This window comes from Macaca fascicularis, chromosome X (assembly GCF_037993035.2).
Source record: "Macaca fascicularis isolate 582-1 chromosome X, T2T-MFA8v1.1".
In the NCBI taxonomy this organism is placed as follows: Eukaryota; Metazoa; Chordata; class Mammalia; order Primates; family Cercopithecidae; genus Macaca; species Macaca fascicularis.
The window spans coordinates 103,407,109-103,423,260 of NC_088395.1; the positions used below are offsets into that span (position 1 = coordinate 103,407,109).

The 16,152-nt window shown below is 41.6% G+C and overlaps 1 protein-coding gene across 5 annotated transcripts in view; it reads left to right on the forward strand.

The window, feature by feature from the left end:
- Window positions 1-1,325: 1,325 nt before the first annotated feature.
- DIAPH2 (diaphanous related formin 2) overlaps window positions 1,326-16,152 on the forward strand; it is a 919,127-nt gene continuing 904,300 nt past the window's right edge. For all 5 annotated transcript variants that reach the window (XM_065538079.1, XM_065538080.1, XM_065538081.1 and 2 more), the window contains exon 1: window positions 1,326-1,687. In XM_065538079.1, the coding sequence (XP_065394151.1) occupies window positions 1,556-1,687 (132 nt within the window). In that variant the 5' untranslated portion in view covers window positions 1,326-1,555. The remainder of the gene's footprint in view (window positions 1,688-16,152) is intronic.

Consider the following 16,152-nt stretch of genomic DNA (forward strand, 5'->3'; position numbering starts at 1 on the left):
AATTAAAGCTGTTTTCAGATATCTGGTGTTCTTTTCATTCTACTGCCCAAGTTAGCTGTCTCTTCGCACCTGTAGCATGGTCAAATGCATCCTAATGCACTCTCAATAAATATGTTCAGATACAAATTCCATTCCGCATATTAAATTTAGGCTGAAGGGGAGAAGGTCAAAAGGAGTCATAGTCTGGAGATATCTTCAGTAATAGATGTATGGCATGTTTATAGATTTCATATTTAAATGTACTTTATAGGTAGCTTTCCTAGCATATGTGCTCCTATTCTATGATGGTGGTTAATTCAAATCTTACCCACCCCCTCTAATGCTCTCAGTGTGTACCTTTACTTTTAAAGGGTATCATTTAAAGATGATGGAAGAAATACAGTGTGGGTACTGTATTTTGTCCTGAGGACAAAATGCTAGGTATGACACAAGGACTTAAGACTATCGTCCCAATAGTGCCCTGCTACTGCTGCTGCTGCTGCTGCTGCACAAAAACACCTAGCATTTGTCTAGGGATTTTCATTTACAACCAAGCTTTGACACACATGATCTTATTCACTCCCCACAACAACTCTAAACTAGTTCAGGAAACTGAAAACAGCACTCAATTCAATTGCTAGCTGTATATAAGTGTTTTGGTTAAAGAGCCTAACAATCCCCTAGGGATTAAGTGGTGTGCGCCTGCTGCTTCAACAACCCTGCAGCATGGGAATAAAGGAACAACTGTATTTCTTCGGTCACAACGTAATCACGGCAACAGAAAGCACCCACTCTTCCCACTCTGACCCACACAGTCTGTCGAGGCAATTAATCAGTACTCCCGGTGGTTTTCCTATAGGATGCCAGTTCCCTTGCCAATCAAGTCTTTCCACAGAGTGTAGCAGGACCACACCCCCGAGAGGCCTCAGGGAGGGAAGGTGCTCTGGCCCACAGAAGTGAAAGCTGATACTCTGGTTGACCCTCCAGTGAAACTTACAGGCGGATCCTCCCGGGCCTCAGTTTCCCCATCTCTAAAATGGGCTACCCTTCCTTTCTCTTGACTAGTTCCCGCCCTGTTCTCGCTGGGCCACTAGGAAGTGAAATCAGTGCCTAACCGCAGCTGAAAGTCCTCTGTTAGGCTCCAGTCGTCGCGCCGGGCATGCTCAGTAGCTGGGGCCGGCTCCGCTCCGGGAGTAGGAAGCAGCTTTGCGGGCCCGGGCGGCCGATGCGGGCACTTTGAAGAATCACGTGTGTTGAGGCCCTCTTAAAGAGATAGGCACCTACTTTTCCCTCCACCCTAAACACCGCCCTGAGGGCGGCGGCGACCGTGGTAATTGCAACTGCTCAGGGGCAGGGCTTGCCCCAGCGCCGAGTAGTGGCAACGGCGTGGTTGCGTCGGGGGTGCCTGGGAGCTTGGAGTCCCGGGGGCCTGAAATCGGCAGCTTCCCGGGCAGACACTCTCTCCCTCAGGAAGAGGTGCCGCCGAGTCAGCGCGGGGCAGTGTGAGCGCCCCGAGGTGCTTTCTCAGTTGAGGAGAGGTGGGGTTACAGGGCACAGGTGACAGGGCCGGAGAAAGATGGAGCAGCCCGGGGCGGCGGCGTCGGGAGCGGGAGGCGGCAGCGAGGAACCCGGTGGGGGCCGGAGCAACAAGCGGAGCGCGGGGAACCGGGCCGCCAATGAAGAGGAAACGAAAAACAAACCCAAATTGGTGAGTGCTCCCGCAGCCCCCGCCGGCCTTAGGGACAGGGAGAGCCCCGGGATCCTCCTGCCATTGAACACGGGGGCACCCGGGGCCCCCTCCCAAGGATGACCGCGATCTCGCTGTGCAACTCGGGGAGCCGCTAAAGGAGTGGCCACGCCGAGGCGCGGAGACGGCGTGGGGGCGGAAGAGCACCCCTTCTCTACTTAACCCCTTTCTCACTGTAGTCAGCCCGGGAGGCGGTGCGGGAAGGAGAAAGGCCCAGCCCCAACTTGGGGACACCCCGAGTACTGGGTAGGGCTGTTGTTTGTCTAACTTGTGGGCGCAAGCCTTTGCGCGATTCCATTCTCCTCCCACCTCTTGTCAGTTGCTGTTTTGCCTCCTAACGCGTAGGGTCTGGGGCAGGGGAACCTCCCTCCTTTTTATTCCAAGTCCTTGGGAGCCCACCTACAGCTATGCAAATCAAGAAGAGCACTATTTATGCTCCCAGTCTTTCTACTTTACCAGAAATCTCAGGAAGAGGCGCCTACGTGCCTTTTTCCTCCTCCTCGCCTCTCTCCATGTGCTCTCCCAAGAAACGTTTCTTTGGAAGGGTGGGGGCGCGTGGGAGTTGAAGGCTGAGTGAGGTACCACCAACTGTCGAGTGTGTGTAATAGGCATAGTCGTACAGTACTTCCACTTAGTTGATTAAGAACGCTCAAAAGCAGTAGGCACAAACTGTGCAAATCTCACTGTGCTGATAGTGTGAACCGGTGGTAGCAGTCCATTTCCTGCCACTGAATGTGCAGAGGAATGAAATCGATGAGGCCTGGTATTGCATTGGGAAATACTGGAGTTTCCTCAACTCCTCAGAAAGGTTCCGCTTTTTGTAAACTTTCTAATTTGGGTGGTGTGAGGGGAAAGGGTTTTCCTGTACAAATTCAGCAGATACTCCTTATAGCTGTATTCTTAGTCCAGATCTGAAGCACAAGCCACATGTTGAATGTATAGATTTCAGCTTTAACTACCAACTTGATTGTAATAGACAAGGAGAGGGTGACATATAAATAAAGCCGTTTCTTGTGGCATCTGGCCATTTGGTTTGGATCCAGTACAAAACTGTGGCTTAATCAGTGATTAAAAATTTAAGTAAAAAGTTAACTGATACTTTCCACAAATGGTTTGGTACATCTAGCAAGAATCTGCACTTTTAAAACAAGTATGCTTTCGAGAAAAGAAAAAAAAAACAAAACACTTATCTCTGTTAGTAGTAACACCTTGATTGTATTCTTCTCTTCCCTTTAGCCATTTGTCCTGTTTCATCTTTTATGTTTTACTTGCTTTGACAAGGTAACTAGATAGTTATGAGATTGTATCATTTTCAGTTCCTAGCTAACTTCACTGTTCCGTGTTGAACATAGCTTGATACGGTAGAACAGGTATTTGAATCCAAGAGTTTGTTAATATTGACACGAATTTTCTTTTTTTGCTCAAACGTAACTTTTGAGCCTTATGTGATTTTACAAGCAGATGTGTCAGAGTTAACAAAAACAAATTTAGGAAGACATTGTGGCACATTTTAAGGCAAGCAAGTTGACCAAACAGTAAGATTTAGTAAACTTTTCAGGAAAGAATTCATCTGGGACTCTTAGAAGTTTGCTAGTAAGATAAAACTTTACTTAGATGAAATTTTATTATTTTGAGTATTATGTTAATAATCTCTGAACTAGTCCTTAATTTGCGTGTGTATATGAGTGTAAAGGAGTTGTGGTGTGGGATTATAAAAGAGAGCCATATGGTGATAGAAATTATTTGTGTAGGTGATCTTGGGGGATAGAGGTTCTTAAACTCCTGAAATTGTATGAAAATATTTGAGTGTATATGGGTACATTTATTTTTCTGGGCCCCATAGCTTTCATCAGTTTTTCAAAGGTATCCATTACCTATGGAAGAGTAAGAACTATAGCATTACAAAAGATAGAAAGTAAAGGACAGTTGATTCCACTGTGTGGTCAAGGGAAATGGCATTGACCACATAGGTGATTGATATTGAAACAGATTCTTGTGGTGGTAAAAAAGAAGTTAACTACTCAATGTCTACATAGCTTAGATTAAAATTTCCACTACAGAGGAAAATTAATTCAGTCGCTCTAGTATAATGGATTCCTAAGGTATAAGGCTTATGTAGTCTGGTTGTTTTCATTTAGCTCCTCAGAAATCTGGAGAAACGGAAATGGAACGCATATTTTCTTTTCTTCTTCTTTTTTTTTTTTTTTTTGAGACGAAGTCTCGCTCTGTCGACATGGCTGGAGTCCGGTGGCGCGATCTTGGCTCACTGCAACTTCTGCCTCCCAGGTTCAAGCGATTCTCCTGCCTCAGCCCCCTAAGTAGCTGGGATTACAGGCACGTGCCACCCCACCCGGCTAATTTTTGTATTTTTAGTAGAGATGGGATTTCACCATGTTGGTCAGGCTGCAAAGCATATTTTCTATGGAGAGGAACTGCTTTCATTTATATCCTCAACTTTTTAATGAGTATTAGTGAGAACTTTTGCAGAGTGGCATTTCAACATTATAATGATTTCTATTTAAGATTACTTAAATAAAAATTTAATGAAATTCACTTCAGTTTTCTTCATATAAGCATCCTCATAATGACCCTTTCATTTTGATTCTTTTAAAATAAGGCATTCCTGTCTTGGACTCATCACATTTTGAATAATGCATTAGTAGTAGAGTTTTGGATTTTATGTAACTATTTTGGTTAGGCCCAGATTGCAACATGTCATCAAACAGCATGAATCTTAGATTAATTTGTAATTTGATGTCAACCATGGAATGCATTTTGTTAAATTGAGTAGAAGAGAAAGCTCTGTAAGTGTTATGAAGGAACTACATCTTGAATCCCACTTATTTAAGGCAGTGACTTAACCATTAAGAGAGGCCAATATTGATGCATAACACTGCACCCCCCATACCACACGGTAGCGTAGAGTGACCTAACAGTATTTGATGTTTTTGCATTTTTGACTTTGTATTTCTGCGTAACTTCTGAAGCCTTTGGTTCTTCAAACAGTAAAGTCAAATTTGTTAATTTTTCTGGTTATTATGTAACTTCCTGAGTATTTGGTTCTTTGTTTACAACTGGATAAATTATGTTTTTATTTATTTATTTATTTATTTTGAGATGGAGTCTCGCTCTGTTGCCCAGGCTGGAGGTGGTGTGATCTCAGCTCACTGCCGCCTCTGCCTCCTGGGTGCAAGCGATTCTCTTGCCTCAGCCTCCCGAGCAGCTGGGATTACAGGTGTGCACCACCACACCCAGCTAATCTTTTTTGTATGTTTGTAGAGATGGGGTTTCACCATATTTCCCAGGCTGGTCTCGAATTCCTGACCTCAAGTGATCCGCCCACCTCCACATCCCAAAGTGCTAGGATTACAGGCGTGAGCCACTGCACCCAGTCTTGATTTTTAATGATAAGGGAGGAGCAACAATGATTTCATTTATGCAATACAGGTTTACTGAGTACCTACTGTGTGCTAGGCATAATTCTAAGGGTTGGTGATACAAAGATACTTGTAGTCTACTGAGATAGACAGGGAAGTTAATTAATGCTTAAAATGCGATGTGAGCCAGACGTGGTAGCTTGTGCCTATAATCCCAGCTACACAGGCTGCTAAGGCAAGAGGATTGCTTGAGCTCAGGAGTTTGAAGCTGCAATGAGCTCTGACTATACCACTGTATTACAGCCTTGGTGACAGAGAACCCATCTCTTTAAAGAAAAAAAAAAAACAGTGTGATAAGTTGCTATAGGAATATGCATGGTGGGGTGTGGTCATGGAGAGGCATCTACGTAGAATTGCATGCTTGAGTAAGAAAAGGCTTATCGTAGTAGGTGACATTTGCAGCAAGGCTGAAGAAAATAGGTGAGGCGAAGGCATTCTAGGTTGAAAAAATGACATTATACAAAGGTAAACAGATAAGGGTGCATATCCAATGAAGTTCATTTAGATGAATGTGACTGAAACAAAGGGTACACATTGTGGACTTGCTAGAAAAGAGACAGGGTCTGGATCATGATGGATCTTGTATGCCATGTTAGAGTTTCAACTTCTTTCTGAAAGTAGGGGTAGCTCATTGAAGAGATTAAGGCGGAGAATGACCTGATCAGATTTGCGTTTCGGGAAAAAAATGTAGTACTTTGGAGAATTTCTCGGAAAGGCATGCTAGAATGGAGGCAGGAATACCATTTAGAAGGAGCAGAGTGGCATAAAAGAGTGTTTGATGTGCAGAGACCTGGATTCCAGTTGCAGCTCATCCATTCATCCATTCACCAGCTCATCCATTTACTAGGCGTTTTTTCTCTGCACCTCAGTTTCCTTCTGCCACCTCCATTGCCTCTCCTTAGTACCACCCACCCTGAGCATCCCCACCAAATCTGAAATGTCCACCCCTTTCTCTTTTATAACTTTTACCCCCTTTCACAGCCCAGCTCAAGTCTCAATATTCTCTCACTCTTCCATTAAACCTTCACCGATTACTTCAGTTTAGTGAGGGCTTTCCTTCTTGTGGACTCATAACTGTCATGAGTCTGAATGTTACATGCCGATCTTGTCTCTGCAAAGATTTTAAACTGCCTCTGGGAACGGGTCCCATTTTATGTCTATTCTTGAAAACCTGGCAGGCTGGTGCTTGGGTGCAAAACTACTCAGTACATAATTATTAGCTGGGGATTTTTTTCCCCTATGTATCAGATGTTTTGAGAGTGCAAACTGGTGAAAAGAGGCTCTTTAAAAAAATGTTTATTTGTATGTGTGTGTGTGTGTTTTTTTTTTTTTTTTTTTGGTATATGTACTCCTTCAAATGAACCTATGAACCTATCAATACATTCCTCTTTGTCTTTTCTCCAATTTTGAAACTCAGTAAACTTCTTCAGGGCTGGGAGAACTCTTCTACCTTCCCGCTTGTTTGAATTCTTGTGATGTCAGAGCCTAAACTTCCAAGCACAGAAACAGTACCAACAATGAGGAGCCAAGTAACATTTTACTGTTATTAGCAGGAGACTTCAGATTATTGGCAAAAGAATATGGAACGGACAACCAAAAGACCTGGGTTCCAGTGTACCATCTATCTTTTATTTGCCTGTGATTTGTGATGAGCCATTTAGCACCAGAAGTTTGAGCTCTTTGATTAATGTCTGCCAGTTGGAGATAATGCTGCCTGCCTGATTTTCTTCACAAGGTGTTTTAGATAAAATACAGTAATGAGTGAGAAAGCATTAGGAAATTCTATGTTGTTATACAAATATAGAGCATTTTTATTAACCCCTTATATTACTTGAATCAAATATGATTATGGTTGGATGGTTTAATGTCTTTGTTGCATTTTGACAGTGCTAACGTTATGATTGTATAAAGTACCATGATATGGTTATATGTTGAAAGATTCCTTATTCTCTCCCCAATACCATTTGTCTCTTTGGAGGAATATACATTCTGTCCTTTTACTAAGATTTCATTCTGTTGAATGAATATAAGATGTGAGTCTAATTACTAAGATTTCATTCTGTTGAATGAATATAAGATGTGAGTCTAATTTTTTTCCACGATAGTTTTTTGAAGAACCAGTCTACCCTTTTCTTTCACTGTGTCACTTTGAGGCTTTAAAATTTTTTAAATCAAAACTTCCATTTGATATCTGTGACATTATGGCTTGTCAGGCAGCTTACTGCCTTTGTACAAATAAGGAAACTGAGTCACTGAAGTGTTAAGGGGACTGATTTAGAGATAAGTTTAAAAGCTACCTCCATTGTAGAAATTATCCAGAGCACTGAGTCATTGTGCTTCAGGGACTCTGAAGGTGAAAAAGTTATTCAATTTTTCTTTTTTTGTTCCTTTTTGTAACAATTATAATTGTAATCCACCTAGATATTATTAAGCTCTGGCAGTAGCAACATGTTACTGAAGTGAAATCATATTCTTTTCCAACCTGCTCTCAAAGAACACTGTAAATAACAGCATACGTAATATAGGCTAATTTATATAAATCAGCACACCTGGTTCAATGTTACCAGGTGCCACTAGCACCACAGGGGTTATTATTGAAGACCCAACTCCAGTCTACCATGCAGAAGAGACCAGCTCCTTTTCCTGGATTTGGGGTGTTTGATACATTTTTTTCCCCTCAAGACAGGAAAAACTATGATGTCCAGGTGACTTAAAATATAGTTCTAAACTTGATATCCAAGTGGGCATGTTGTGAAGATACCCATTGTGGGATACAGCTCAAAACTGATGCATTTAAAGAAAGATTAAGATATATTTTCACATAGCTATTTATTGTGAATGTCAGTAATGGAAAGCAATGAACTCATACTGATTTAAAACTTATTTTCCTGATCAGGCTGAATCTGTTTCCAAATAATATACTCTGGCTGTAGCTTAAACAAACAACTGAATTCTGTTATTTAACTGGCTTTGTGTGAGGTTACCTGGCAGGGAAAGGTATTGGTCCCTTTCTCGTGAAAGAATGTAGAAAACAAAATTCTTACTTATCACCATTTACACAGGCTTTGGTTTACTGAAGATTTTACTGTATTGCTTTAAGGAGAGTAAGCTACCTTGCTACAAATACATACCAGCATATTGGCCACCAGCTGTATACAGTGTGGCCTATGAATGAGTGAGAAGCTTCTAGGTTCTCACTCATTAGGAAGGAATTATTCCAAAATGGCTGTTGACTCAATCACCTGGCAGTTCTGGCACTCACCCAAGGGAGAAGAGATTTTGGGTACAATCCTTTTTAAAAAATCTATTTAACAACAAATAATCTATTTGTTGTTCTGTGATATCATAGACATCCAGGCTTTAAAAAGAAAGATCTGCTCAAAATTAAGAGGAATTTTAACCAACCGTTAATTTGTTGGTGTGTTATTAAGCTAAAAGTAAAAGAGATAAACGTTTAAACTTCATAATATAAGCTAGTTAATAAGACTTTTTTTTTTTTTTTTACAAAACTTAAACAAATTTTCAAACGTGCTAAAAAGTAGAATAGTACAATGAACCGCCACCATCTATCCATTGCCCAGATATAAGTTATCTACATTTTGCAACATTTGCTTGATCCATCCTTTATTTTTCCCTTGCTAAAGTATTTTAGTGCAAATCTCAGATATCTTGTCATTTTACTCCTACATACTGTCACATCTTTAAAAATTGAAATTAACATATTCCTTGGTATCATCTAGCATTCATTCCATAATCAAATATTAATGATTGCCTAAAAAGATTAGATTTCTGATCAGATGTGTACCTAATTAATGTACATGTCACTGAACTCCTTAAACAAATACAGCTTTAAATTACTGGTAAAATCTTATTCAGATTTACTCCACATAAAGTGCTATCATAAAGCATCAGCCCAAATTAAGTTCACTTCTGTCTTTAATTCTGTAGAAGTATCTGGAAAGGTTGACTATACGAGGGTGGGTAGACTCCTTGGAACAGCTATTATGTACCATCAAAAATAGAACAAATTAGTTTTGGCTTTACTCGCTGGTTGGGCAATCACTAATTCTTCATTTTGCAATTTGTGAAGTGGGGTGGTGCTTATGTGTAAGAATTTTCCTTTCAGGGAAATGCTGTAGATAGTTAGGCAAAGGAAAATTATTCTTCATTTCTCTAGATAAAGGGTTCATATGACTCTTTGACACACACACCCCATCACAACAACTAAGTTTATGTTACTGGCTCTAGTTTTATTTCAGAACAAATGCCAGTTTGGTCTATCTTTGTTTTCAGCCCCTTTGATATAGTCTAGTTTGCTAAATTTGGATAATTGGGTGAGTAAACCTTTACAAAGAAGTTATCCTTATTGAGATGTTTGTGGGCTTACAGAAAACCAGACTACACTAATGAGGTGATGGAGCTGGGGATGGGTGGAGTGGGTAAATATGAGAAATCAACTTGGGCAAATGTCCTAGACTCCACACAGATTTACTAAAGAAATTGTGTAACTACTACTTTCCAGACAGCAGTTTAGTGCTGTTATTGTGCTGAGAGGCAATAGGCAAATAATTTCACTAACTATAGACTCAAGTAGATTTAGGCTAGTTATCCTAGCCTGCAACTTCTAGACTGACCGTTTACCAACCCAGTCAGTTGGGAAGTTTTCCTCAAAACAGACAGATGAGTGATAATTGTTAGAGCCAGACAACTGGCAATTTCTTCTTTTGTTTGGCCCAGGGGAGGGAGGAAAACTATGGAGGTGGTGTTTTTTGCGCTCTGAAAAGCCATCACTGATAAAGTCTTAAATGCTTAGTAGTCTATTGTGCTGGCTGAAACTGTTTACAAAGATTCTATATGTAGATAGTAAGACCTTGTATAGGCTCTACACTTGCATTGTGAGCTTTAATAATGTATACGTATAACAGAGACCAGGTCAGTACATATGGGTGGGCCCTGATCAAGGGTGTGAGACCACAGAGGCCACACCACTTACCAAATCATGTGCCAGTTCCAAGACTATGTCTTCCTGGGGCCACATTTTCTGATTCACACAGAGGCGCCATATGGGCTAGCTACTACATTTAAAACCAGATGGATTTTAGTCTCATATCTGATAAGAAATTCAGCAAGGAGCCCGGGCATGGTGGCTCACACCTGTAGTCCCAGGACTTTGGTAGGCTGAGGCGGGTGGATCACCTGAGGTCAGAAGTTTGAGACCAGCCGGGCCAACATGGTGAAACACCATCTCTACTAAAAATACAAAAATTAGCCATGCATGGTGGGAGGCGCCTGTAATCCCAGCTACTTGGGAGGCTGAGGCAAAAGAATCGCTTGAACCCAGAAGGCAGAGGTTGCAGTGAGCCAAGATTGCACCATTGCACTCTAGCATGAGCAACAAGAGCGAAACTTCATTTTGAGTAGGGATTTCTTATTTGTCATTGGTTCTGAGAAAAGAATGTAAGATGTATATCTATGTAATATCCTATACCTGATTACTTTTGCTTTTGAATTATTGAAATCTTCAAATGTAGATGGCTGTGCCCCTGAGGGCCTAGGTTGTAGTTCAATATGTTCATTATCTTCCCCGACTTAAGGCTCCTCCCTTTCTGCACTCCTTTTAGCAATTTTCTTGACATAATTGTTTCACAGAGTTTCATATGGTTACACGTTATCTAGGCTGCATTTTTTCTTTTTTTTCCTTTTTTTTTTTTTTAGATGGAGTCTCACTCTGTCACCCATACTGGAGTGCAGTGGCCCGATCTCTGCTCACTGCAACCTCCGCCTCCCGGGTTCAAGCGATTCTCCTGCCTCAGCCTCCCAAGTACCTGGAATTACAGGCATGCACCACCACGCCCAGCTAATTTTTGTATTTTTAGTAGAGATGGGATTTCACAGTGTTTCCCAGGCTAGTCTCAAACTCCTGACCTCAAGTGATCCGCCCTCCTGGGCCTTCCAAAGTGCTGGGATTACAGGCATGAACTAGCGTGCCCAGCTGCATTGTTTTCTGAAGTTTGTACCATACTTATTTCCACTTTCATTGCTCATGATACAGGGCAAGAACATATAGGAAGTTAAGATGGGTTAAAACAAATTTGGCAGAGGCATTTCCTCTAATAATATGCTCTGCAGTCTAGTACCTCATATTACAAAATCAACGTTTTTCAGAAGAATCAATGTGTACATAAAATATTTGTGAGTGAAAATAAATTTCTTAGGGTGCCCTCAGCTTGTTTTTCATTGACATTGCATTAATTTACATTCTCCACCTCCCCACCCCGACTTTGGTTGACTAGCTAATGGTCTTTTTTTTTGTTTTTTTTGTTTTTTTTTTGAGACAGAGTCTCGCTCTGTTGCCCAGGCTGAAGCACAGTGGCGTGATCTCGGCTCACTGTGACCTCCGCTTCTTGGGTTCAAAAGAGTCTCCTGCCTCAGCCTCCTGTGTAGCTGGGATCACAGGTGTGCGTCATCCCACCTGGCTAATTGTTTTTGTAATTTTAGTAGAGATGGGGTTTTGCCATTTTGGCCAGGCTGGTCCTGAACTCCTGGCCTCAAGTGATATGCCTGCCTCGGCCTCCCAAAGTGCTGGAGTTACAGGTATGAGCCACAACGCCTGGCGCTAATGGTCTTTAAACAAGCTATTACAGGGAAGAATAAGTTTATGATTCAAAAATGGCCTGGATTTTGTCCATGCTGGCAGTTCAGATTTTCACGTGTTTGTTTTACGAAAGTAGGGCTTCCCTGTATTCTCTTATCTCAAATTCTTAGGCTTCTTCATTACAACCTATACTTGCTTCATCAAACTGCATTCAGATGGTCTTGTAAGTTCCCATGAGAGCCAAATCCTACATTTTTAAATAAGCTGAGTCGGTCTGGGACAAAATACTAGATTTTAAATGGCCATTATCTCTGTGTAAAATGGAACTGGGGTATTAGTTACACTTTACAGTAGGAACTGTGTAGGGCTCTGGGCCCAATTTTTCACATTCTTCCTGTGGGTTCTGTTATAGCTAATTGTAGATCAAGGTATGTTACAAGTCCCTACTTTCAACCTCCTCTCTCCTCCTTAAATAATGTTACTACTTGCATGTTTATAACTCTGAAGGACATCTTATTTCTTGTTGTTTTTACTGATTTCTGTGACTGTTATCAGTGGTGTATCCTATTGTCTGACCACGGAGATAACAGGCAGAAGGATGGCCGTTGGATGTTAAATCAATTACTGAATGCGACAGAGATTTATTTTAAAGCATTTCCTATCCTCACTCATCACCATGTAGTTATGAACTAGTCGAAACTTCATTTTGATCTTAGTATCACCACTTCATGTTTTTCAAGATGCCTACACTGTATTTTATGGAATCTAAAAGTTTTTAATATGCTATATAGAGTTGAAATAAGCTAAATAGGATATTTAACTGATCCTGGTAAGTGTTTTTTAGGAGTTTGTTTCTGGTTATTTAAAAAGGTTGGGCTGGGTGCAGTGGCTGATGCCTGTAATCCTAGCACTTTGGGAAAGGCAGGAGGATTGCTTGAGCCCAGGAGGTTGAGGCTGCAGTGAGTTGTGATCATACCACTGCATTCCAGCCTGGGTGACAGTGAGACCCTGACTCTAAAAGAAAATAAAAATTTAGCCGGGCACGGTGGCTCAAGCCTGTAATCCCAGCACTTTGGGAGGCTGAGACGGGCGGATCACAAGGTCAGGAGATCGAGACCATCCTGGCTAACACGGTGAAACCCCGTCTCTACTAAAAAATACAAAAAACTAGCCGGGCGAGGTGGCGGGCGCCTGTGGTCCCAGCTACTCCGGAGGCTGAGGCAAGAGAATGGCGTAAACCCGGGAGGCGGAGCTTGCAGTGAGCTGAGATCCGGCCACTGCACTCCAGCCTGGGCGACAGAGCCAGACTCAGTCTCAAAAAAAAAAAAAAAAAAAAGAAAATAAAAATTTTAAAAAAAAGGTCATATGGAGATAAACCGACTACTTTTTAAAAATGTGACTCTGGACAAGTCATTTATTTTTCTTCTGTCTGGGTGTCAGTTTATTCTGTACAATAAGGGAATCGAAATAGATGATCTACAAAGTTCCATTTAGCTCTGGCATACTGGGAGTCAAAGTTTATTGAAAGCTGTAATACATCTACCCTAACATAAATACAAGACCTCTGGATTCCAGTTAGACAAAAAGTTGGAATTATGAAAGATGATTGTTTAAGGCTGAATGCTAAAGAGTGAATATCCCAGTTAACTTTATTGTCCTGTTTCTGGAGTCTGGGTTAGCCTACTCTAGTGAAGGCCATGCCAACATTCTTTTATGAATTGTACGGAAGGTAATGGTCTGAGCCCTAGGGAGTGCTGGCTTCCTCTGCGTCATCCTGATTCTTGGGTGGTTGCTTTGGTTCAGTGACCAAGTACAGTATGCAAGCCTTCCCAGAGGTGATTCTCAGTAGTACACAATAGCATAGGTACCAGTTTTTGTTCAAAGTGCTTTGCATGTATTTGTTAAGAACTGTGCAAGGTCTGGGATTTTCCCCTACTTACCTACCTGTTACTGTTTCATGGATGATTGCAGAAGACCCGACGGACAAAAGACAGTTTAATATTCATTGCAAAAGCAGTAGCCAGAATGTCAGCATGACATGCTGGTTCACTATGACCATAAGGCCCATCATAGGTAGACCAGCATGATGGCCACAAATGGAGTCAGTCGCATTGCAGGAGAGGAACGATGAGCTTGGGGGTTTGCCAATTTTGTAGCATTAAGAAGTCAGCTTGGTCATTGGGGTGGGGAGATACCACCTCGTCCTCAAGGTTGTTTGCTGCAAACACAGCCATGGGAAATGGCCACAGTGAAATACTGTCAGTGCCTTTTAGTCTTGCCATAGCCAGCAAGAATGGGCAGGTGATGCTCAGGGATTGATGGCAGATTGTCTCCTTGATCAGTTTTAACTCACTTCATCCTCACAGCAATCATTTTATAGGTGAAGAAAACAACTCTAAGCAGACGAGTAACTGGCCCGAGAATATGCAAAGGTGAATTTAGAATAGAAGACCAATGTGGGGCCAGGTGTGGTGGCTCACACCTGTAATCCCAGCACTTTGGGAGGCCGAGGCGGGTGGATCACCAGAGGTCAGGAGTTCAAGACCAGCCTGGCCAACATGGTGGAACCCTGTCTCTACTGAAAATACAAAAATTAGCCAGGCATGGTGGTGGGCACCTGTAATCCCAGCTACTCGGGAGACTGAGGCAGGAGAATTCCTTGATCCTGGGAGGCAGAGGTTGCAGTGAGCTGAGATCCGCTACTGCACTTCAGCCTGGGCAACAGAGTAAGACTCTGTCTCAAAAAAATAAAATAAAATATTAAAAAAAAATCGAATTCAAGACCAATATGACTATAAAATGTATGTTTTACACCACAATTTTCTATACTGCCTGAGAACGTCAAGGTAGCTGTAAATTGAACTGAAGACCTAGTGGTTCTCTAGACTGGTGATGGTGGGACCTAGCCTAGATTTGCACTCTGCTTACGTGTAATTTAGAAGACAGAGTTCAGGAGCCATTCATTTTAGTGCCATTGTCAAAAAAAAAAAAAAAAATTCTTTGAATCACTGCCATGAAGTAATGGGTCAGAAATGTGACCACTAAGAAAAAGCCACCAGGACAAAAGTGATATGGCTGTGGATTTTAAGGCTACTTGAACACAGTTCTTAAAAATACCAGCCTGTGATAGCCCACCACTGGGAAAAAAAAAAAAAAATACCTGTCTGACAGTCTGGCCTTTATTAACTAATTGCATGGCCAGCAAAAGGCCTGTGTACTTTAGTACTATTGCACATTGCGTATGATTTTCTTGTTGTTTGTATGTCAGCCTTGCAGAGACTAGCTTCTGAAGAGGTTACATTGCAGGTCATAATGCCGAGTTCATCTTTTAGTTTCTCTCTCTCCTCTATTGCCCACTTCCTTTCTGTTTGTGATCTTTCGCATGAAGTGAAGTGCTTTGGAAAAATTAATGCCATCTCCTGTTACACAAGTACGCGATATGCATTGTTTCTTGTTTAGGGGAGTGCCAAGAACCACCTACCCTCTCCTGCTGCTTCCTGCTTGTGCTTCGCCTAAAGATTGGCTGCTATAAAAGTGTGGTATATTCAGCCAAGTGCTATCTTTTTAATTAGTTTGCAGAAAGTGTTGTGACAAACTATTTTTGTGTTGACGTGTGACGAGTAATAGAGCCCTAAACTACGGGAGTTAAGTGCCAAACAATATGGAAGTGTATAATGTAGTTTGAGTTCTAGTCCCCTTAGTTTGATCCATCGTTGTTCCCCAAAGAAAAAGCCCTTAATTTTTAAAAATGTGACAGGTAAACTAGATTACGAATATACCAGTATGTGTCTGGAGCCTGAAATTGTGGCCTGTTTCTTATAATTACTAATCTTAAACTCTTTTTTTTTTTTTTAAAGAGATGAGGTCTTGCTCTGTTGCCCAGACTGGAATGCAGTGGCATGAGCATAGCTCACTGCAAACTCAAACTCCTGGGTTCAGGTGATCATCCTCCCTTAGTATCCCAAGTAGCTGGTACTACAGGCATTTGCCACCATGCCCCACTAATTTTTTTTTTTTTTTTTTTTTTGGTAGAGACAGCATTTTGCTGTGTTGCCCAGGCTGGTCTGGAACTCCTAGCCTCAAGTGATCCTCCTGTCTCAACTCAGCCTCTCACTTGGATTATAGGAATGAGCCACTGTACCTGGCTTGATTACCAATGTTAATGAGCTAATATTTCTACATTGGTTCTGTTCATACAACTGTGTACAATACAGCATGAAACTAGAAAGTGAAGGATATCTTAAGCTCTCACAATGATAGAGACATAACTGGGAAAGCTGATAATTAAGCAGACTAAGAATCTTAGTAAATTTCTGTCTTTCAAATACCTCTTACCAATTTTTACGAATTCATATTTTCTCTAAATATAGTCCTGGTTGTTGATGTTCTTTTGT